Source organism: Thalassophryne amazonica, chromosome 19 (assembly GCF_902500255.1).
Source record: "Thalassophryne amazonica chromosome 19, fThaAma1.1, whole genome shotgun sequence".
NCBI lineage: Eukaryota > Metazoa > Chordata > Actinopteri > Batrachoidiformes > Batrachoididae > Thalassophryne > Thalassophryne amazonica.
Genome location: NC_047121.1, coordinates 65,991,971 through 66,016,983, shown reverse-complemented (window position 1 = coordinate 66,016,983; position 25,013 = coordinate 65,991,971). Strand labels below are relative to the sequence as shown.

General features: G+C 43.4%; 1 protein-coding gene across 1 annotated transcript in view; it reads right to left on the bottom strand.

Annotated features, from left to right (window-relative positions):
• The window catches only part of kif26ab (kinesin family member 26Ab), a 230,483-nt gene that overhangs the window by 35,478 nt on the left and 169,992 nt on the right, over positions 1–25,013 (bottom strand). Inside the window, exons 6-8 of the mRNA XM_034194848.1 lie at positions 18,599–18,814; positions 15,549–15,642; positions 11,693–11,955 (exon numbers count right to left, since the gene is read on the bottom strand). Of these exons, the coding sequence (XP_034050739.1) occupies positions 11,693–11,955; positions 15,549–15,642; positions 18,599–18,814 (573 nt within the window). The remainder of the gene's footprint in view (positions 1–11,692; positions 11,956–15,548; positions 15,643–18,598; positions 18,815–25,013) is intronic.

Genomic DNA, 25,013 nt, shown 5'->3' with positions numbered 1-25,013 from the left:
GTCTGCATAAGGAACCTTTTTTTGTTTGTTTGTTTGCTCCAAAGTTAGCCTGACCATTTTTCAGCATATGCTGCAAACCCTTCGAAATCACACAGTGAAAGTATAATATAAAGGTTAACAAGCTCCTTTGAGTTTGCCAAAGCAAACAAAGTCAGCAGGAAAGCTGCTCTTCGCCAAGACTTCCGACCATTACTCGCTCCAAATCTGCTTTCTTCACCAACTCCCAGCTCGCGCTCCCCTACCAGGCCGGCTAATGCTGCAGCCTCCATCCTCTCCACACAAACTCCACAACTACCCTCAGCCTCGTCACGCGTCCAGTACAACTCGTCGGGATAGAAATGCACAACAAATGCATGAATTCTGCTTGAAAATATGCAAAAGTGTCACAGACAGATGAAGACTGCTGCAGCAGGAACGTCAGTCGTGTCGGGAAGTAAATCTGCATTACGACTCGCTGCCATATGTTTGCTTTAAGATCATTGTTGAGTTCTCACTGGTTGATGGTGGTGCACTCTCTCGAGATCTTATTGGTCTATAGTGGGACAAACGGCTGGCTGAGCACTCCTGCCTTGCTGACATCTTGTAACTGAATCCAGTTTTTTTGCCAGGCCTCTCATTAAAATCCGCTGCCATCCTGCTCTCTTTTGTTCTAGAGTTGCGGCTGAGAAGACAAGGACTTGGTCACAGAGCCAAATGTGCCATTTCCTCCTCCATGGCAGCAGTACCTCTCCCTCAGCCTGCAGGGAATCCAGCCAGACTTGGTTCCAGGTAAGGCATCGCCCGGGATCAGTTACCGCTTCGCCTCATGGAGATATTCAAGGTCATGGAGGAAAGTAATACTGCAATGAATTTCAAATGCTCTCAGAGAAATACACCAGGGGAAACAGAGTGACACAAAGAATGGGGGAAGAAGAAAAAAATTGGCCTGAGTGAACAATAGTGGCACAGAAAGAGATTTGAGAAAGAAAAGAAGCAGACCACATTTTAAAAAAAGGAAAGATCGACATCACTGGGCATCTTGATGTGAGCTGATGATGGCATTTCCACGAAAGCAGAACTGTTCCAATTCAGAAATGCCATTTTTCTTACTACTTCTGCACGTTTCTGATGCAGTGAGGAGGTTTCTCACTACCAACCACACCTGCTCCTAATTCATCATCAATCTTGCATCCACTAACCATCCAGCAGGTGGCATTTATCTGATTATATGCCAGTTTATTTTTGATGAGTTATACGTAGGATTGCATGGTATCACATTTGTATGTCCAATGCAATACAGATACTGAAATCTTCAGTATTTGCGGATAGCGCTACCAATCTGATACATTTTTTCCTATCTTAAATCAACTACTATATTTTCAAAAAAATGCAGCATGATGTGGGAATATATATATATATATATATATATATATATATATATATAATATATATAGTATATATATATATATATATATATATATACACACACACACACACACTCAACAAAAATATAAATGCAACACTTTTGGTTTTGCTCCCATTTTGTATGAGATGAACTCAAAGATCTAAAACTTTTTCCCTCAAATATTGTTCACAAACCAGTCTAAATCTGTGATAGTGAGCACTTCTCCTTTGCTGAGATAATCCATCCCACCTCACAGGTGTGCCATATCAAGATGCTGATTACACACCATGATTAGTGCACAGGTGTGCCTTAGACTGCCCACAATAAAAGGCCACTCTGAAAGGTGCAGTTTTGTTTTATTGGGGGGGGATACCAGTCAGTATCTGGTGTGACCACCATTTGCCTCTCCTTCGCATAGAGTTGATCAGGTTGTCAATTGTGGCCTGTGGAATGTTGGTCCACTCCTCTTCAATGGCTGTGCGAAGTTGCTGGATACTGGCAGGAACTGGTACACGCTGTCGTATACGCCGGTCCAGAGCATCCCAAACATGCTCAATGGGTGACATATCGGTGAGTATTCCGGCCATGCAAGAACTGGGACATTTTCAGCTTCCAAAAATTGTGTACAGATCCTTGCAACATGGGGCCGTGCATTATCCTGCTGCAACATGAGGTGATGTTCTTGGATGTATGGCACAACAATGGGCCTCAGATCTTGTCACGGTATCTCTGTGCATCCAAAATGCCATCAATAAAATGCACCTGTGTTCTTCGTCCATAAGAGACGCCTGCCCATACCATAACCCCCACCGCCACCATGGGCCACTCGATCCACAACATTGACATCAGAAAACTGCTCACCCACACGATGCCACACACGCTGTCTGCCGTCTGCCCTGAACAGTGTGAACCGGGATTCATTCGTGAAGAGAACACCTCTCCAACGTGCCAAACACCAGCAAATGTGAGCATTTGCCCACTCAAGTCGGTTACGACGACGAACTGGAGTCAGGTCGAGACCCCGATGAGGACGACGAGCATGCAGGTGAGCTTCCCTGAGACAGTTTCTGACAGTTTGTGCAGAAAATCTTTGGTTATGCAAACCAATTGTTTCAGCAGCTGTCCGAGTGGCTGGTCTCAGACGATCTTGGAGATGAACATGCTGGATGTGGAGGTCCTGGGCTGGTGTGGTTACACGTGGTCTGCGGTTGTGTTGCTGGTTGGATGTACTGCCAAATTCTCTGAAACGCCTTTGGAGATGGCTTATGGTAGAGAAATGAACATTCAATACACGAGCAAACAGCTCTGTTTGACATTCCTGCTGTCAGCATGCCAATTGCACGCTCCCCTCAAATCTTGCGACATCTGTGGCATTGTGCTGTGTGATAAACTGCACCTTTCAGAGTGGCCTTTTATTTGTGGGCAGTCTAAGGCACACCTGTGCACTAATCATGGTGTCTAATCAGCATCTTGATATGGCACACCTGTGAGGTGGGATGGATTATCTCAGCAAAGGAGAAGTGCTCACTATCACAGATTTAGACTGGTTTGTGAACAATATTTGAGGGAAATGGTGATATTGTGTATGTGGAAAAAGTTTTAGATCTTTGACTTCATCTCATACAAAATGGGGAGCAAAACCAAAAGTGTTGCGTTTATATTTTTGTTGAGTGTGTGTGTGTGTGTGTGTGTGTGTATATATATATATATATATATATATATATATATATATATATATATATATATATATTGCATTGGAATCTAAGCTGCATTTATTTTTGAAGCTCATATTTCAGAAGAATTCAAGAAAACATTTTGTAACAGTATGGAAACACCATTCAGCCACTTGCTTCCCTAAAGAACATAGGCTAAATATCATCAATGTAGCATTTGTTTCCACTACACTGAAAACGTGCTGTGATTTTTGTTGTTTTTGTTTGTTTGTTTGTATGTTTTGTACCATTAACATATTTCAGAATATACGTCATAGGACTTCCCAAACTAGTTTTTTTTTTTTTACTGGATTAATACTCAAGAAATAGTATAAAAAAATAATATCAAAATACTTTGATAGCCAAGCTGTCTAACAAAATGTCAACTCAAACAGCAAAATAAATACTCTGCATGTCTGATGGAAAACATGCAAAGACCACAACACCACCCTGATGTCCAATAGATCAGAATTTGTTTCTTTGTTTGTTTGTTTTTCCCAATATTTGATCCAGTAACCAGTGTGACCAATATTGGGACTGATACCAATCCAAAAATCCCTATTCACAAGATGACGGCATTCATGTTTTTGCGTACTGTGTTGATAAATTGGAAGGGATGGACTCCTCTGTCTATCTGTTGTTTATCTGTCTGTCTGTTTCTCCTCTACCTGTCTGTCATCCTGCAATCACATTTTACAAGGTGCATTACAATAAGGCACAAGACTTCAGCATGTTCAGTGTTACTGTCCTGTCTGGATGAAGACGCCACAGGAGCTTTTCTTTCTTTTCAGCCAGTGCACCGTCCCTGCTATGCCTGTGCACGGTTACTTCAACCTGAAACTTGGCCTCGCTCAGTTGGCTGTGACAACGTTCGAAACTGTTGGACAGCCAACAACCGCCCGTATGTCTGCGTGTTTTAATGATCAGCAGCAGCATCGATTTTCATGTGTTGCATGCAGGTGCAGCACACACACACAGTGCATAAACACCACATACGTAAGTAAGAGTGAAATAAAAGGCTTTTCTTGCAATTTGGTGAAACTGACACTTTGGTTTGCATGTTGAAACGAAGGTGCACGAACGGTGAACCAAACGATGCAATTAGTGATCAGAGCCTGAGCTAGCTTGTTAGTCCGGTCTAGGCTCCTGCAGACAGAACTGGCGGACTGCTGCCTAAAAGCAACCCTCCCATACCTCCCCTCATCCCTGCATCCTGGAGTGACAACCCCTCCACCCCTCCTCTCCACTGCAACGCCCCCCCTGCAGCGACAACCCAAGCGCAAAATCAGGGAACACACTGTCGCTGATGGAATAATTATTACGACCAAGGAGGCTACGGGGAGCTTCTCCCCGGGGAGGCTGCCGAGGTGTGGATAGCATGTGACTGAAAGAAATAAGGCGAATGGAGAGAAGAGGACCTAATGCAGAGCGCACGTGGCCGTGCAACAGTGTGAATTCACATTTATGGGGAGCATCCACAGCACATTTATTTCATGACAAGGTTTGTGTTTTCTGCACCTCAGCAAAGACACAGAAGAAGCATAAAATGAAAGATGAGTAAGAGCTCGAGATTTGATTCACGTTTGTGAATCAAGGCGTAAAAGCAAAGTAGAAAAAAGGATTATGTTGCTGTTTTGCCACTTTCATGCTCTCTCTCTCTCTCTCTCTCTCTCCTCTCTGCCTCACCCAGCTACTACTCGCACAAATTAGAAAAATGCACAGATGTTCCTGTTTGTTGCACACTTGAGTTGCATTCAGTTTTCTACATTCTGGTATTTTGATGCTTAAACAAAAGCAACATGCACCAAAAGGAAAACACTGCAGTGTACTTACAGCTCTTTCCAATCCATTATCTAGTTCATAGTCAAAAACCACACAACTGATGGAGTCCAGCTTTGTGATCCTGGTGCGTCGCTGCTGCCGCTGTCCATCACTTCCACGCTGGATACGCCGGCACAGTCGCCGAGACCGGGGGGCGAGGCGGGGCTGCTTCACGAGTCCAGGCACGGGGGGTCCTTTTTGCTGTGGGCACAATCATCGAGGTTCCACTTGATTTCACAGTGGTTTGTAAGAAGCTGGAGAGCTGGAAGGAGGAGGAGGAGGAGGAGGAGGCGTGGGAGTCGCCGGATGGAGGTACTAGAGAAGAGGAGCAGGAGTAATGACAGCTTCTTAGGATGAGGAGAGGGAGGAGCTCACCCTCTGATCTTCTCCTCACCAGCAAAACTTCAGCAGCAACAGCTTGTTCTCCGGCTCTCCTGCTTTCCTCTTTTCTGTCTCGTCCAGTTGTGCATTCATGTTTTCATCCGCTGTGACAGCTGCGGGTTCTCCCCGGAATCTCCGCAAGCTTCCAGCCAGGAGTCAGAGATGGAGAGGAGGAGAACCGGCACCCCTGGTTGGTCTTGAAGACTTTCCCCGGTGTAGGCTGAGAAGGAGGAGTATTCCTACTCCTGCTCCACCTCCATCAGAGAAATGCTGGCAGGCGCATTCCCTCTCTCTCTCTCTTTCTCTCTCTCTCTCTCTTCCCCCCACCCAGTCCCCTTTTCCCTCCAACGACCAGACGAGGTGTCGATTGCTGGCTGCTCGCGTGCAATTTGCCAACGCTCCCTATCTCTGTGTACGCACGCTCGTGCGCGCCCTGGCGCACGTCACATGAATACTTAATGCGTGCAGGAGCCCTCTCTTCTTTTAGGGCCCCGCACTTCAAACAGATTTGTTAGTATGCCTATAGTGCACACGTGCACGAGCCCTACGTGCACGGCGGGGTTGTGGCCTTTGTTGGAAGATGTAATTAGGCAGATAAATGATTATTAATCAGGAGTGGCAAGCAGATAAGGAAGGATATACTTAAGAGATTGAGCAGGAAGGTTTTAAAAAAAAAGGAGAGAGGGAGAGCAGACAATGAACAGATCCTCAGATTGATGCTCAGCCAGTAAGAAAGAGTGCAGTCAGTCATTGGTCAAGGGTAAAAAGGGGAATGAAAGGCATGTGAGTAGGCGAGCACCGGGGTGAGAGCAGCCTGTATTCCCCGGGCTGCCAATTTACCAGTAAAGCCCTTTCAGCCCGTGATCATCCAGCCTTGTTTGAAAGGCTGCTGCTCGGGCTGCAGAGCGCCGACTGCAACACAGCAGCAGACAGAGTGGGTGTGAGACTCCAACAGATGAAAGTGCATTCAGCACAAACACACTGCGCGCTCTCTCAGCCTCTGCTTCTGGCACAGTGCCCCTCATGTGAACTCTGCTGCATTCAATTCTGAGGCAAAAAAAAAAAAAAAAAAAAAAAACAACCAACAAACCAAACCGAACAGCGCCTACCACTTTGGAATCCGCAGTACAGTAATGAAGCAGTTTGATAGATCACATGACCTTTACCTTCGTCCTTCTGCACGCTTAGCTCTGCTGTTTTTTTTTTGCAGTATAAATTGTGCCTGGGGTGGGCTTGTTGTTTAAAGTGCACGAGCCAAACTCCCGATGCTCGCCTTGTCGTGTCCCGAGTCCCTTTGCATCAACCACCTGCGACTGTCAAAGAGGACAGAACGGGTTTTGAAATCTGCAGTATTCCCACAAAAAAATATACAAATGCGCATCCTGACAAAAGTTTAATCTGCCTCAGCAATGCTGCAAATTTGATTTTGTGTGGTTGAGCCCAATTAAAACCCTTTAAGTAAAATTCACATTCTATTTGTAACATTGAAATATTGCGAGGACTGCAGTATTCAGGGGTTTCCCACATCTTGCATTCTACACAATTTTTTATGTAGTGATTAAAGATGCCCCAAATTGTACAAATTTTACTGCTGATTGATGGAGGCGGCAAAATATCTAAATATAAATAAAAATAGATGCAGCCGATGAGGACATACTACACACATCAGGGTCCAGCAGTATTGTATCAGAAATGGTACCAAAGTGATTTGATTTTAAGACCTCGATTTTTTCCTTTTCCTCCATTTTGTGCTCCAGCTTTAGAGGCAAAATGCAATTATAGAACGTGCATGTCTTCCGTCCACCTGGGCAAGATCTCAATAACTGCCCAGTAGATTTCCTGTACTTCAAGTATGTTAGCACCAGATCCTGGAATGAGTTCGTCATAAGAAGTTAGTCACAACAGTGACTTTCTCAGCTCATGTTAGAACCTTTGTTTCTGTTGTGATATGTGACCACACACCATGTCAATTGTAAGGTGGTTGAAAAATTATATACTGGTTGCTTTAACACAGGATACAAATCTGATCAGATATATCTGATCATATATCAGGGAAGGTGATGGTCGAGTGGTTAAGGCGTTGGGCTTGAGACCAGAAGATCCTCGGTTCAAATCCCAGCCTGACTGGAAAATCACTGAGGGCCCTTGGGTAAGGTCCTTAATCCCCTATTGCAGCACCCTCACATATGAATGTGAGGCATTATTATAAAGTGCTTTGAGCATCTGGTGCAGGTGGAAAAGCGCTATATAATGCAATATTAAATCTGTATAATATCAAGTCAATTTTACAATTTTGGTATCAACAGTTGCAGAAACAAGTTTTTTTTTTTTTCTCTCTTTTGCAGATTCTTCTTCTTCAAATTGTAAAATTGTAAAATTGTAACTTACACATGGGTCAAAAATTTAAAACGCTCCAATCATGTTGAAAGCTATACCACATTATTTTTCTGATCATAACGATTCCAACAAGGTATATTTTGGACAATCTATGACTGAATATCTGAAGTTATGGGATAAAAACAGCAAAATGGTGACAAAGGTCAATTTCAGTTTGTACACGGGTCAAAAGTTAAAGTTGCTTCAATTTTGTTAAAAGGTGATGCAAATTATTGGTTGAATAAAAGGATTAATAAATTGAATAGTTCTGACTGTGTTGAATGCTTCTGACTGTGTTGAATGCTTGGTCTCCAAAGCAAAAGTCAAACAAGGTCGGTGTCCATTGGATTCTATGATGTATGACGTATGTTACCCTGTAACATGATAACAGCATGATACATGGTGCAAACTACTCCTTTTAAAAATGCTATTAATTTAACCAATAATTTGCATAATTTGTTACCAAAATTTTAGTTTAATTTTTGACCCCTGTACAAACTGAAACTGAACTCTGTCACCATTCTTGTTGTTTCATAGATAGTCCAAACTATACATTTTTGGAATCTTTACAATCAGACAAATAATGTGGTATAATTTTCAATATGACTGGAACATTTTTATATTTTGACCCCTATGTAATTCTTCAATTGACCCCTATGTGGCTGCCTATTGAAACTTCAAGTGGCCCGTCGGTTTTTTCAAAAGAGTAATATCTATGGTGTACTTTGCCAAATTTGGTGCTTGTATCACCATTTGAAGGATTCCTCCGTAAATATTCTGTTAACTGCTGCACTAATAGACATTCTGACAAATGTGGGTGATTGTGGTGGATGTTTTGTCAGGTCCAGCTGAGATTGTGGTGGTTTCTCACAAAGCTGCTGCATTGTACATTGTAGTAACAGCGCTGCAGTGGGTGTCGTGACTACGTGGTCAAATCATCATGGCGGTTCACCTTATAAATTTTGGAAACCATTGGCGAGAGAAACTGGATGCCACAACATTTGATGTAGTTGGTGGCTATTTCACATCCATGGTTGGACCAGCCTCCTTCATATGAACAAGGTCAGACCATCCACCCACAACCATTACACTTTGGAGAGGTTATTGATTATTGGTCAGTTTGCATCCAGATATATCTTCCAACTGATGATGATCATTGTAAGGTTTACTTCAGACTCTAGGATCATTAGGAAAACTGATCCTGAGATTAAGTTATAAGGAAAGCCATCCTCAGTCATAGGCCTAGAAGACAATGCTAATGTGAACATTGGTCACCCCGACGCTTGTTTTTGTCATGCCTTTTGCTGCCTTTCACCGCGAGTCGTTCCTTTATTTATCAAAATGAAACAGTAACAGGGAACAGATGGGTTGGAACTGTGCAGATAGCCCTTCAGCTCCATCACTGCCCTCCTTTGAACAGACTGCTCAGACAGATAATGATTGAAATATGAATAATAAGCTAAAGGGAGACAAGTATTGTGTTTTTTAAAAAAAGAAAATCTAGATTTTGACCTCATCTATGGTGAAAGTGAGGGAGGAAGACAAGAGAAAGGAGGAGGAGGGACAATCTTCAAAGCTTCTCTTTGGCCGGCTGTCAATAAAGGCTTTGCGAGCTTTGTCAAACTAACAAGAGAAATAACTACACCCCAGAGAATTATTAGTCAGTGCATCCATTAGTTTGTGCAAATTTGTCTCTGTGCACTGCACCAACACCACAGGTCTTTAGGTATGACTGCTCTGTGGCTAATTACCATGTTGGCCACATTTACTAGCCTTGACATTTCCATTCTGTGAGTCCCCTTTTTTTGTCCAGAGACAAGATACGGCTGCTCTGGCCGTACGTGCAGTGATCAGATCACTGGGTCTGATATCGCACTGCCTCCCACTTTACACCCCCCCCACCCCCCCCTTCCCAACACACAGTGTTTCTGCTGCACACTGTTGCTGATTAGGGGTGAGCGGAGCTCTTCATTAATGGAGGTGGGAATACTGGACTCCAGCCAGCTTCAGCGCCAAGCAGTGATGATGAATACAGCACAATGAGACTGGCGGGCAACTGAACATTTCAGGAATGCACAACCCACATGCTAAACTGACTAATTCATCATCCCAAGTAACCAACTTGACTAGGAAGAAGTCGTGATGCATAGTGGACTATCCATCCATGAATGTGTCAGCAGCCATTATGCCATATCACAGGAACCACTGGTGGTACTGTCTTTATTTTGGTGTCAAATTACAATCCAGATGTATGCTTCTATAGGCTGTACTGAGCATTACTAGCGTAATAGCTGAAAACACAAAGGAAATTCTCCATGCCTCTGATCAGTGACCTCAAGTGTCTATTTGCTCCAGAAACACACTGCTTGAAAATGACCCCAGATCCTTGTTTTAACTTTTCATTCCAAATGAAATGAGCACTGGCTGTATCTCAAGAACTACTAAAACTAGAAACCAAATGCCCAAGTTTCTATTTGATCCAATTGAAAGTTTTTCCTGAAAATATCCAAAAATTATCCAGATTTGCGCTTTTATACCAAATGACCGATCGCTGCATTTCAGGTCCACTGAAGACATAAACTTAAAGGTGCAATTAATGACTTTTGCCACAAGATAAAATAAAGCTTCCCTCCTCGGCCACTCCTCTTCAACCCTCCGTCCTCTGCATCGAAAATCAAGTACATAGACTCTGTGGGCTCTTTGCAACATGTGTTGTTGGGAAAATTTACCTGAATGGGAATTGTGTGATAGTTTGAGTAGATACAAACACATGACACATCAAAGGAAAAATCTGAATTAGTGCATTGAGAAAGACAGTCAACGCCCTCATCCACAGGTGTCACTGAATGGTTTGATGACTATGAAAGTGATTAATCCCATGCTATGTTCTTTACAGTCACCAGATCACAACCCTGTGGAACACCTGTAAGAGATTTGGACCCACATGTTAGACACCACCATTATCAAAACACTAAACTAACTTCCACCCTTGCCACTCTTCCATGCGGTACTGGTAAATGTGCAGTGTGAACAGCATGTGAGAGTTGCGCCGATCTTCCTCGTCCGCGCTGGACCTGCTTGTGCTGCGTGCGGCGATGGCTGCATCCAAGAAGAAAGCGGCTTTGTCAGCTGTCGGGGCGCGAAGCTCACTCTGATTCTGAAGCTGTGGGAGAGGAAGGGATGGAGAACAAGGTGAGGGCCAGAAAGAGGACAGATGTGAAAAAGATCCACAAGGCGAGCCAGTTAATTGGACCCCAACACACAATTGTTGCCCATTAGACTGGGTCTCGGGGGCAATTAATGCCTGAGATATGCACGCAGAGGGAGGAGGATTAGGAGAGGTAACGGTGGGGCAGGAAGCAGGGGCACTTCTCTCAGCATGGATGTGATGATGGTGCAATGGAGGAAGACAGGAAGGGGGGAGCAGGAGGCAGAAGAGAGAGAGAGAGAGAGAGAGCAGGAGTGTAGGTGGGGGGGATTTGTGAAGCGAGCCCACATGTGGCTGCTGTGAGGAAAAGCACGAAGGAGGTTCACAGAGCTGCACAGCCTTTGAAGTTGGAGTCCATATAGACCCCTACCCTCCCACCCCCACAACCAAAAGCAACATCTGACAGCAACACCTGTGAGCATCTACAGACTTCCACCATCCCCCAGTTATAGTACGCCTCCATTGTGCCAGCACAGGGTAATAAACGCTGACAGATGCTGACACAAGAGTCAACAAAGGTAGGAAGAAAGCCATCAATACCACAGATGGGTTTGGTGGAAATATAAAGAAAAAAATTCAGAGGCCGGTGTGACAGAGCAAGATAGACTCTGTAATCCTGGGACACTAAAAACGAAACAAAAAAACCATAAAGAGCAAACATCTTTAGGATGGGAAGAGGTAGATCATAGAGAGAACGAGATCAATACCCAGGTGCAGTAATACTGCATAAGCCCCAGAGAGAATGGAAGGATCAGCAAACAAAGGAAGCGTGGAAAGGTGGAATGCCATCGACCTCCTGTGTGTTCTCACCTGAGTGCCACAGATGGGATCCTCTCTCAGATAGATACCAGGGGACTGGCCTTCCTGCAGGCTGCCCGAGGACACTTCAGACAGCAGGTCCGTCAACTCCTCATCTTTCCCGTGGATTTCCACCGCGGACACACGGACGGAGAACCGTGTGCCTGTCTTCTCCTTGCGCTCGTTGATGAGCTTGAAGAGCCAGGAAATGGCACAAGGTACGATGCCAAGGCTCTGAGTGGAGCTGTCTTTGCCAATCATGGTGTATGTCTTCCCTGGAGATGTGCAAAAGAAAAAAGGGATGAAAATTGAATATTGCCATGTGTCTCAAAGGTAGCTGCAGTCAGGTCTATAATAATTGGACAGTGATACAATGTTTGTATTTTTGCCTCCCTACGCAACCACAGTGGAGATGAATTGAAACAATCAGCTTGTGTTTACAGTGTTGACTTTCAGTTTTAATTCAAGAAAGAAATGAGTCCCATAAAGGCCCTGATGCCCATTGATGTCAGTGCTTATCACTGGATTCCATGGCATTAGAGTCTACAACTCCCCTGGATGAGATGCCGGACTGACACAAGTTACTTCCCAAACCAAGGCTGGTACACATTTACAGCTGGGTGGATGAGGACAATGCACACAAAGTGCTTTCTCCAAGATAATTTGTCCAAGGTAACTGGTTCCCTGTTACATTGTATCTATCTATATTATAATAGCCAAGTGGCCTCTATTTGCATGTATGTGTGTGTGCATGTGTGCGTGTGTATGGCTTATGTGGAGAAACTGGGGAGAGCTGACATTTGCTGCATTTTGGGTCAAGGATGGACGCTGCAAAAACAGAAAGTTGATGGGACTAATATTTTTGAAGAAATTAGCAATTTTAGATAACCACGAAACAATGGATGTTGTGCTGCAATGCACCATGGGAGTTCGAGGTTTTGTGGTTTTAAATGTTATTGTGGCTCATGTTAGTTTAACAGTGTTGTTAGTGTTATTGATTTATTGTGTTTTGTAGTTCAATTGGTTTAGTCAGTTTAGCTAAGTGTCATGTTGCCGTTACCATGAGTGAGAAGTGTATTCCATTTCATGTCTACCGCCACCGACTCTGTTTGTGCATATCTAAAAAGAAGCACCTGCTTGCGGCAGAATGTGGAAAAGATAAAAATCAGGGTGTTGCCATGCAAGGCGCTCACTACACACGGGAAGCAACTTGGGGATTAAGGACCTTGCCCAAGGGCCCTTCGCAATTTTCCGGTCAGGCTGGGGTTTGAACCGAGGATCCTCTGGTATCAAGCCCAACGCTTAACCACTAGACCTCCCCACAGGGAGGTGATTGCTTGCTAACAGGGAAGCAAACCCAGATCTAAATATTGGTAACCCAACTCCTTATCCCACTGAGCTACTTGATATGTCCATTTGTACACATAGTCCCTCTATTTTAAGAAGCCTTTGGACAACTGAATATGTGTTACTGTTAATGCAAATCATCACTCATGCCATCAGATTTCTTTAGACAATTTAGAGAATGGATACATGAAGACTTTAAAGTCACTGAATGTGTTGGATTTCTTTTACATCAATCACTTCTCCATCCAACAATGGTACCCACTGACATTTGAATGGACTGGGATAATTCAGATGGAATGCACAAACCTGGAATTGAATCCCTATCTAGATATTGGTAATCCAACTCTTTTCCCTTGACCCACCTACAGTGCAGAACAAGGGCTGTATCTACTGGCCTCTCTTCTAGACCTGTTCCACATGGCTAAAGTTGATTCCTCAGATTTTAATTACAGACTGAACTCTAGATGCCTGATGCAGAACTTCCAACCTCCACCCCAGGCACGCCAACGTTCCTTCAATCTCCCACTTCCTAACTCACGCCACTGCACTTCTAAGCCAACTGTGGACATCAAGTCCAGTTAACAAAGGCTTTGAGATAGTAGAGAAGCTTGAATCTTCGACTGGACTGGGTTGCTTGACATGAGGACGTTTCGCTTCAAATCACAGAAGCTTTCTCAGCTAAAATTCTTGCTCTGGTAGTCTGACTTCTGTCTTGACTCTTGTGGAGAAGAATAAACCAGAAGCCAACAAAAGCTGGAGTTTTTAACCTAACCAGACCCCTCCTACCGAGAGGCCGACTGCTATAGGCTAGTGACTAAACAACAGCTCTAATTAGCACCTATTGTGCACTCTCCTAATGATGGGATGGAAGCCTCCCCTGATGGCTCTCGTTGACGACTCTCCTGATGACGTGAATGACTCATTACCATGAACAAAAGACTGAAACTGCTTAGACCTGAGTACCCCATTGTAAACAGGGGACAAAGCGTGTCTGAGACCCGCCCCCCGGTTAAGGCTGGGTTTCAACTGTTTTACAAAGAATGCTTCCTTGACACCTCTCTCAAACCATTTCTTCTCTCTGGCTAAGATTTTAACTTCCTTGTCCTCAAACGAGTGGTTAGTGTCTTTCAGGTGGAGATGAACTGCAGACTGAGGTCCACTGGACCTCTCTGCGGTGCTGGTATAGCCTCTTGTTTAAAGGTTGCTTAGCCTCACCTATGTAGTGTTCATTATAGTTTTCCTGACATCTGATATAATACACTACATTGCTCTGTTTGTAACTAGGGATCCTGTCCTTAGGGTGAACTAATTTTTGTCTCAAGGTGTTAACCGGTTTAAAGTAAACTGGGATTTTGTGCTGTCTGAAGATCCTCTGTAGTTTTTCCCCTACTCCTGCTAAATAAGGGAGAGACACTCCTCTTCTTCTTGTCTCCGTCTCCTGTCTATCTGGTCTCTTTGTTTTCTGGGACTTCATTGTTTCATCTGCCTTGGATGAAACTATGGTGTCATTTGATGTGACTTCGTTGTTCACCTGCATCCCCACCGCTGAGGCCATCTCAGCTGTGAGGCAGAGACTGCTGGAGGATGTGTCTCTAGCTGAAAGGACCAAACTCACCACCAGACCAACATCTGCCAACTCTTGGAGATCTGTCTTAACACCACGTATTTCCTGTTTAGTGGGGAATTACTACAGGCAATCCATGGTTGTGCAATGGGGTCCCCGGTATCCCCCATTGTGGCCAATCTGTACATGGAGCGAGTGGAGAAGACAGCCTTGACGTCGTTCACAGGGGCATCTCTCCCAGTCACTGGTTCAGATATGTTGATGACACATGGGTTAAAAATCAAGCACAGGAGTCGAGGACTTTACAGAAGACATCAATTCGGTGGATTCCAATATCAAGTTCACACGTGAGGATGCCAGAAACAACCATTTAGCCTTCTTGGACTGTGATGTTACGATTGGAGAGAACAGGCAGCTCCAGACAGGTTTACAGAAAACCCACTCACACTGACCAATATCTGCTCTTTGGCTCAAACCACCCCCTTGAACACAAGCTCAGGGTGATCAGGACTCTTCAACACAGAGCCCTACAGGTGCCCACAACTGCAGAGGGAAGGACTAAAGAACAACAACTTGTACGGAAAGCCCTCACAGTATGTGGGTCCCCACGATGGTCCCTGGACAAGTGCAGAAGTCCCAGAAAACAAAGAGACCAGATAGACAGGAGACAGAGACAAGAAGAAGAGGAGTGTCTCTCCCTTATTTAGCAGGAGTAGGGGAAAAACCACAGAGGATCTTCAGACAGCACAAAATCCCAGAGCAAGAATTTTAGCTGAGGAAGCTTCTGTGATTTGAAGCGAAACGTCCTCACGTCAAGCAACCCAGTCCAGTCGAAGATTCAAGCTTCTCTACTATGGAAACCACCTGGACAACTGAGAGCCTACACAGAAACGCTTTGAGAGTTTTCTTTGGCTAAGAAAGGCTCTTGTTTAATCTCTTCCCAGTTGAGGGGCTTACCAAGCTTGACATGGCCGAAGCAGAAGATGCAACCATCTGCACCGTTCACCACCGACTGAATGACCTCAGCCACTGTCCCTGAGCACACCTCAGCCTGCAGAAAACACACAAAGACACAAAGATGTTCACACCTAATTCATATTTCAGGCACATTGGAGAAATAATAACATCTTACCAAGAACAATGAATCCAAAAATAGCATTGTATAAACTAAAGGGTTATTTGCAGTTGGTTACACCAAATCATATTAAAGGTTTAAATATTTTTTATCACCAGGGAGGGTATGAGTTAATGCGTTCGTGTGTTGCAACGTGTGCTTCATTTTTACAATCTGTTTCAGCATGGGTCCTCTGGGGGCGAGGCTTCTGCAGCAGAGGCCCCATCCCATACATCACCCAGCAAACAAGGCCTCTAACAGCGGAACAGCTTGCTATTACTGTTAGCCACCAGCAGCGACGTCCCAGCGGCGCAATCGAGCAGCTCGGCCACGGCTCTTCAACAGCAACATTCAGGCTTCGGTTATCAGCAGCTTTGGAGGAAACACTCAAACGGTGAAAAAACTCAAAGCAGCTTTTCATCAGTGCTTGAGGGGGTTCCCTCAACGTTCCTCCAGAGTCTGGAAGTACCTGATACCACTTCAGGAGCAGGAGTGTGAACCTTTTCGCACTAGCGATGGTTAAATTTCCCTTTTTGCTTTAGAGTAAAAACTTGGCAACTATTTCAAAATCATAAAGTTGAAATGATGTTGCTTTTATCTGCTTGTCATGAGTGCCGTTAGCATCAGTGCGTTCTGTCGCGACGTGAAACTCAATGCGCTGATACTTGAAACAGTCTTCAGAGGGGTAAATCATCATAGAAACCAATGTGTCTGATGATATATTTTTATTCCTAATGCACATCTATTATATGTGCTGCTCTAAAAGTCTGGCAAAAGAGGCTCAATGTAACGGTTCAAGGAACAAGAATGAAACCTGAAACTTTATATAGTTTAATGTGCTTGAACAGAATCATTTATGGGAAACACTTGTAATGGAAAGGTTATATTATGATTTTCTTATTACAAATTTGACTAGTTTCTGCTGATAATAACTTGGTGCTGAGGTCACTTCTTGTCTTACAATGAATGTCATTTACGTCTTTGAACGGTGGAGAAACATTTACCAATAGCGGGCAATTAAAATAAAATGTGGGTGACCTCACGGGTTCCAACCACAGGATGTAAATATTGTGTTATCTGCCTTATAAATGTTGGTCGATGACTTCAACTTCATCAATTAATTGACAGGCTAGGTAAAGAGAAATAATGTACAGAAATAGCTAGCTAGCTCCAGCTAGCACAGCCTAGCATGTTAACTGCAGCATTAGTGACTTACTATAAAGTAAATATAGCCTGTATCAATATACATTTTATCTAAAAGATATATATTATGTCACACAGATTAACCAGCGTTTCTTTTGGTTCTAACCTGTTCAGGAAAAATAATTTTAAGGTGTAAAATCGATTGTGTTCAGAATCAACCAGCTGGAAAAAAGTTTTGGCTAGAAGCCTTTTATTCAGTTCTTTTTGTGAATCTGTTTGATGATTGCTGTTATTCTGCGTTCAGTTTCCAAATGTGACTCTAATGCAGGTTAATGTGAATGTTGTGTAGTGTTTTTACCAAAACCAGTGCTAGCATCAGTTCAGCTGTTTGTTTTGCATTGCTAGACATTGTTCACTCCAAGTAAACAGCTAAACAAGATTAGACATTCAGAGAATTTCTGCTCCTTAATTATTTCACTATGTTTGCTCTAAATTGGATCAAATCTCTTTAAGTTGGTCATACATTGGATGGACAGACGCACAGTGCACATAGGGCTAAATTTGTGCATGAAGAGAAAGCTTTAGCCATATTGTTTTCTATGATGGGTTACTTCTGAGAATATTATTTCAAGTATTAGCAAGTGGGTTTTAATCAAGTCTAGTTTGGGAGCATGTGCTAGTGTCCTGCATTGACACATCCACCGTGCCAAGGAACTGCTGTCCTGGATGGCAACCAACCAGGCAGACAACCAGTCCATCCCTACTTCTCAAAAGTAGCCATCTATCTGCTGCAAATAGGTGAAATGTGGGAGTTCCCTTGATCTTCTTCAGATGCTGATGTCCTCAACAATGAGGCACCTACATGCTGAATCATATAAAAGAGAAATGTGCCACATGGCCATAATGTTGAAGCTGATGTTCATCCACAATGCAAATAGTGCTCCTCTTCTGAGCTCTATCACCAAAGACATCCAGTCGTGGTCTGAGGTCACTGGTTAGTGTACAGGTCTCACAACCAAACAGTAACACAAGAAGTACCAGGACCCTAAAAACCTGGACCTTCATTCTTTTGGAAAGAAATCAACATCACCAAACATCTCTGTCCAGCGACCTCTTGACTCCATAAGCTCTTTCCAGGTATCCAGCCTAGATTTTAATTTTGATCTAGGACAATTGCAAACCCGACTGAAATGAGTTGAAGCCAACTGCACCCTTACAGTTTTATGGTTTGGAACACTTCACAGAAACATACATTATAGTTCCATATTTCTGCTCAAATGTCAAAATGAATGGTACTATTCTTTATTGGGACACTCCATCTTTAATAAAGACCAAAATGGTGCTAAAGCATGTAGCTGAACACTAAGATCTGGAGGTACTTTTTTGCACTTGAACCTTTATGTGAAGCAGAACATCCCTTTAAGTCACTGTAAACGTGTACGTGACCTGTTTGATCTCAGCGGGTAACGCCGGCTGCAGACAAAGCTGTGCTATGAAAGTAGAGGTTCGATATAACTGGAGTGGATTCACATCATTCTCCAGAGAGCTTAAAAGGCCCAGCTGGTTGGCTCACACGGGTAAGAATGCCCCCTGACCCAGCGCAGACATTTTTTTCTTTAATCCTCCAGACACGCACTGCCGGCAAAAAAGACATCCCTCTGTCCTTGAGATGCAACACCTTAAAAACACAACATACATCACACACGGAGGCATTGCACACATGCAGATAATGACCGGGACCGGTTCTTACTTGTGAGGCATCCTGGGTAAACACGGCGTCAAAGGCGAATATCTTTGGGACGGCCACTGTGGCAGATTTCCTGTTCCCTGAACTGGAGTGCGGTGGGCTCGACGCGGGGTCGTAGAGGGTCAGCTGCTTTTTCCGACTGTCCACTTTCAAAAAGGACTGAGACTCCGAAGAATCTGCATCCTCCAGGGACGGGCAGATACGCATCATCACTTTTACCTGAGAGATGCAGACAAGGTGGGATGGAAAATGAGGCCATCAGAAAATATTAAAACATCGTTTTAAAAATAAAAAACAGGATAAGCCTCAACTTTGCCCCATGACTTCAGACCCCATGGCTGAGCATTTTGCACTAACATCACATCCTCTATATTAGAACTGATGGACACTGAGTGTTGCTATGGAAACACCCAGTCTCCCATTGACTGGTGAAGTCGATGAGTCAACACATTATCTCACGTCACTGAGAGGTGGCAAGGTGGGCACTGAAAGTCGTAGCAGAAAATGGTGGAATTATCGTGTGTGAAGCACTGTGATGAGCGATTACTAAGCCAGTGGGTTGATTTTTGGACCAAAAGTAGAGGGCCAGCATGGGAGTGCAAGACTGTGTGCAACCTCCCCTTAGCCCTCTGAATCAGTTGTTCTCCTGCTCCCCATTGCCAGTCTTTGCACCCTGTTACATTCTGTGGTTTGACTTCCATCATGTAAGCTTGAAACTTTATGACTCATATCGTCAATGCCCCATAATTCTCGTCTAAACAAATTACACCCTGCCACGAGCTAAATGATGTCTGTTTTTAACTTTCTTCCATATCTGAATTCATGCTGGCTCTTGGAGACATACCCACTGTGCCAGTGCAGGACACCCCCGCAGCAGAGTGGGTGTGGCCAGCAGCAGCTTCTCTTCTTTTAAAGTGACAGGAACACAAAAACAGGCTGCTTCTTATTTTCCTGATTTTGCTTAGTCGGCTTTAAGCTTTTAAGCAGGGGTGGTGAAGTGGTTAGTGCACTTGGTTAGAGTGCGGAAGGTTCCTTGTTCAAACCCCACCCCCTGCCACATTTCTCCATGTAATGTGGAGCTGTGTCAGGAAGGGGATCCGACGTAAAACATTTGCCAATTCAACATGCAGATCTGCTGTGGCAACCCCAAGTGCAAACAAGGGAACAGCCGAAGGGTCTTACTTTCCTCTTTATTCAGCTTTAATGTATGTCTGTAGTTTTTAGTAGTAGTAGTAGTATTGTTGTTTGCTGCAGGATGCATCACCTGTGACATTTGGACTACAAAATCTAGCATCTATTTTTCATAGAACATCATATCTATTATTTAAAAAAAAAAAACTAAAATTCCTAATTTGTTAAATTTAACATGTTGCGTGTGCGTGCTGGTCCTGATGAAGCACCTTTTCAGATATTTGACAACTCTCTATGGCAGTATAACCTGATCTACTGTTTCTCCAGAACGTGCTTTGGGAAGTGATTGACAGGCGGCATAAACAGCTCTTAGAATATTTATAGCAGTCCCTGTAAACTCCCAGAGTGTTTAGTGTTACACCGAACATTACACATCTGAACAGCTTCTCCATCCGATACTAGACAGGAAACCCAATCCAGAACCCTTTCCCCAGCCTCCAAACACTGCCTGTTATCCCTCACGGACAATGAAATTAAAAAACAAAAAAGACTCTGCCACCCTACTGTTCTTTGATAGTGGACTATTTCAGTCTCTCACACCTACACAAAGGGTCCATTCTTTCTTTCACTTATGGATAAACATTGGTGCAGATCCAGGCTCCAGGACTCTGAAACAATGTCACTGGAATTACATTCTTTCAGTGAGCAAATTTATCTTGGATTCCACGGGCCAAGTGGAAACTGTCTTCATACTCCACAGGGGGCCGTTATCATGACTGACATGTGCACATGTTGAGTAAATCACTTTTGCAATGACCTTTAAACTGGACTTACTCATACGACTGCAGACCCTCTTGTCTCGAAGATAGAGACTACCAGGCGAGTTAAGTCTGGGTTTTATTTATGCTGGCATAGATCGGACAGTACAGGCCGCAGACGACTGGCTGAAGTATTTTCACACCTCTGACTCCTGCACTCATGGCCCCTGTTTTCTGTCCCTTGATTCCCCCCAAACCACCACCAACACACACACAAATCCATTAGTAGGACTTGGCATTTCTCCATCCCCTCCACTGCCTACGCCTTAAGAGCCAAGTGGAGGTCAAAGGTGGAAGTGGAAAATTGATATAATGGTGTATATGGAAAAGGCACACGCGAAGGTAAAGCTTGTCAACTATAATGTGAAGCACTTAGTGTTCCTCTACACATCAAATTATTGTTAAAATTATTGTGAATAATGGTGCTGGAGGACACACAAGAGAAGGACTGGACAACTGGTGAAATCTAGAGTGCACATCTGTCCAAACCAAGCAATCATGGAATTGTGATTTGAATAATATTACATTTTTGTAGGCCCTTTTCTTTCCAGATCTGCATGAAATTCTACTTTTTATTGTCTGCCAAGGTATATGAATGACATTGGCTTCATGAAGATCAATACATTACTTTTTAAAGACATTTATCATGGGTAAGGATTTGAGCTACTTATATGTAGACCTGGGTTGATTCCCAGTCACTCTTGTCCTTGCACAAGACCTTTAATCTGCACTGTCCCAGTCCAAAGCCAAGTCAAGTCTGGGAGTATGTCCTGTGTCACCCATCATCACATCCACCACACCATGGAACCATCATGGGCTCTGGGTGACAACCACCCATCCCCAACTCTTGAAAGTAAGTATCCATCTACCACACATGGGTAAAGCTTGGACATTCCTTGGCCTTCTCCAAGTGCTAGGGTCCTCAACACTGAGGCACCTGTGAGCTGGATCATGCATAGATAAATGGCAATAATGTTGACGTTGACCCTCCCTCATAATGTAAGTGATACTGCGCATCCTCCAAAACAGTTGATCCTAAAGGCTTGAACTTTCGTTCTCCTGCAAAATTATTGGTATCACCAAACACCTCTGTCCAGTGATGTTATAACTCCATCAGCTCTTCTCAGGCATCTCTCACCCTTTAAAACCAAAGACGGAGACCGGAGACATCAATGCCACGGCCAAGATAAGTAATTGTCTCTTTAAGTTCAACTCTTCGTTGCATACAAGTACACTTCTGAGGGCGGACTCTAGGCAGCCATTGAAAGCCTGGATCATAGTCTGGTCCAGGGCAATCACAAACCCACTCCACCCAGCTGTAAATGGGAACCAGCCTTGGCTGTGGAAAGTAACCTGCAGACTGGGGTCCCATCCATGTGGAGTCATAGACCCTCAACCACTTCACACTATGGAATCCAGAAATACGCAATGGTACCAATGGGCCTCAGGACGTACATAGCACTACTTCTACTTCTTTCATTCCAAGTTTCGCAGAAAATGTTTGATACTCCACGGCTGACGTATAAGTAAAGCAGAAAAACTGGCATCATAGACTGAAAACAACATCATAAATCACAATTTTCCCTTTCAAGCAGCACAGCTGTACAGGTCAATCCTCAGATGTGGGCTTGATGAGCTTGTTAAATACACAGATTTTTATCAATGTTTTGTGTGTCATGGCAGATTACAACACATGACACAATCCAGACCGTCTGGATACCTGGTAACAGAAGCCAAGCGCTTCCTATCCAGATAGGGATCCAATGTTGTGGGGAGACTTCTTCATCTTAATAAATACAGGATGTCAGCCCAGACAAACAATACCCAATAAACCACAAAGGAAGAGCTGTGTGTTTAGACAGCTTTGTTTAATGACCGTGCTCCCCGCTATCAGCCTAACTCGTCCTCACACACTGAATCAGGAGTCCTACTGTAACGTAAGAGCAGATTTGTGATTTAGAGCTCTCACTGTGTTTTCAGTATTCAGGAAGAGGAACGCTGATCTAACAGAACAAATTCATCACATTCCAGCTCGCTTATCTGACTGCATCAGCACGGGTTGGATTAGACGGCATGACTGGTGGCTGGAGGCGGCTAGAAATTTAGGTCGCCCTTACCCAACCCACCAGAAAACTGTCATCTGCCATTCAGGATCCTTTTCCATGTTTTGTCATCAACCATAACGTAAGGCATTGCGACGCAGCGGCGGTCTGTGCGTCCGCAATTGTGGGAGAGTTCCAGTTTGAGTTTACCTTGATGTGGATTCACATTTTCAATGCTACACAGTAAAATCACCAGTGTAAAACTAACACTGACAGTGTTAAATTAACATGGCCAGTGTATGTATGGTCCTACTCTGGTCAGAGTGGGACCATACGTACACTGTCAGTGTTAATTTAACGAAATTGTTGGTGACAGTTCCAATTTGAGTTTACATTGATGTGGATTCACATTTTCAATTGCTACATAGTAAAATCACCAGTGTAAAACTAACATTACAGGTGTTTACCAGTGTAAATGATGATAATTGAATCAACATATTGATTTATTCTGCCTTACAGAAACATGGTTACAGCAGGATGAATATGTTAGTTTAAATGAGTCAACACCCCCGAGTCACACTAACTGCCAGAACGCTCGTAGCACGGGCCGAGGCGGAGGATTAGCAGCAATTTTCCATTCCAGCGTATTAATTAATCAAAAACCCAGACAGAGCTTTAATTCATTTGAAAGCTTGACTTTTAGTCTTGTCCATCCAAATTGGAAGTCCAAAAACCAGTTTTATTTGTTACTATCTATCGTCCACCTGGTCGTTACTGTGAGCTTCTCTGTGAATTTTCAGACCTTTTGTCTGACTTAGTGCTTAGCTCAGATAAGATAATTATAGTGGGCGATTTTAACATCCACACAGATGCTGAGAATGACAGTCTCAACACTGCATTTAATCTATTATTAGACTCAATGGCTTTGCTCAAAATGTAAATGAGTCCACCCACCACTTTAATCATGTCTTAGATCTTGTTCTGACTTATGGTATGGAATTGAAGACTTAACAGTATTCCCTGAAAACTCCCTTCTGTCTGATCATTTCTTAATAACATTTACATTTACTCTGATGGACTACCCAGCAGTGGGGAATAAGTTTCATTACACTAGAAGTCTTTCAGAAAGCGCTGTAACTAGGTTTAAGGATATGATTCCTTCTTTATGTTATCTAATGCCATATACCAACACAGTGCAGAGTAGCTACCTAAACCCTGTAAGTGAGATAGAGTATCTCGTCAATAGTTTTACATCCTCATTGAAGACAACTTTGGATGCTGTAGCTCCTCTGAAAAAGAGAGCTTTAAATCAGAAGTGCCTGACTCCGTGGTATAACTCACAAACTCACAGCTTAAAGCAGATAACCCGTAAGTTGGAGAGGAAATGGCGTCTCACTAATTTAGAAGATCTTCACTTAGCCTGGAAAAAGAGTCTGTTGCTCTATAAAAAAGCCCTCCGTAAAGCTAGGACATCTACTACTCATCACTAATTGAAGAAAATAAGAACAACCCCTGTTTCTTTTCAGCACTGTAGCCAGGCTGACAAAGAGTCAGAGCTCTATTGAGCCACGTATTCCTTTAACTTTAACTAGTAATGACTTCATGACTTTGTTTGCTAATAAAATTTTAACTATTAGAGAAAAAAATTACTCATAACCATCCCAAAGATGTATCGTTATCTTTGGCTGCTTTCAGTGATGCTGGTATTTGGTTAGACTCTTTCTCTCCGATTGTTCTGTCTGAGTTATTTTCATTCGTTACTTCCTCCAAACCATCAACATGTCTATTAGACCCCATTCCTACCAGGCTGCTCAAGGAAGCCCTACCATTAATTAATGCTTTGATCTTAAATATGATCAAGCTATCTTTATTAGTTGGCTATGTACCACAGGCTTTTAAGGTGGCAGTAATTAAACCATTACTTGAAAAGCCATCACTTGACCCAGCTATCTTAGCTAATTATAGGCCAATCTCCAACCTTCCTTTTCTCTCAAAAATTCTTGAAAGGGTAGTTGTAAAACAGCTAACTGATCATCTGCAGAGGAATGGTCTATTTGAAGAGTTTCAGTCAGGTTTTAGAATTCATCATAGTACAGAAACAGCATTAGTGAAGGTTACAAATGATCTTCTTATGGCCTCAGACAGTGGACTCATCTCTGTGCTTGTTCTGTTAGACCTCAGTGCTGCTTTTGATACTGTTGACCATAAAATCTTATTACAGAGATTAGAGCATGCCATAGGTATTAAAGGCACTGCGCTGCGGTGGTTTGAATCATATTTATCTAATAGATTACAATTTGTTCATGTAAATGGGGAATCTTCTTCACAGACTAAGGTTAATTATGGAGTTCCACAAGGTTCTGTGCTAGGACCAATTTTATCACTTTATACATGTTTCCCTTAGGCAGTATTATTAGACGGCATTGC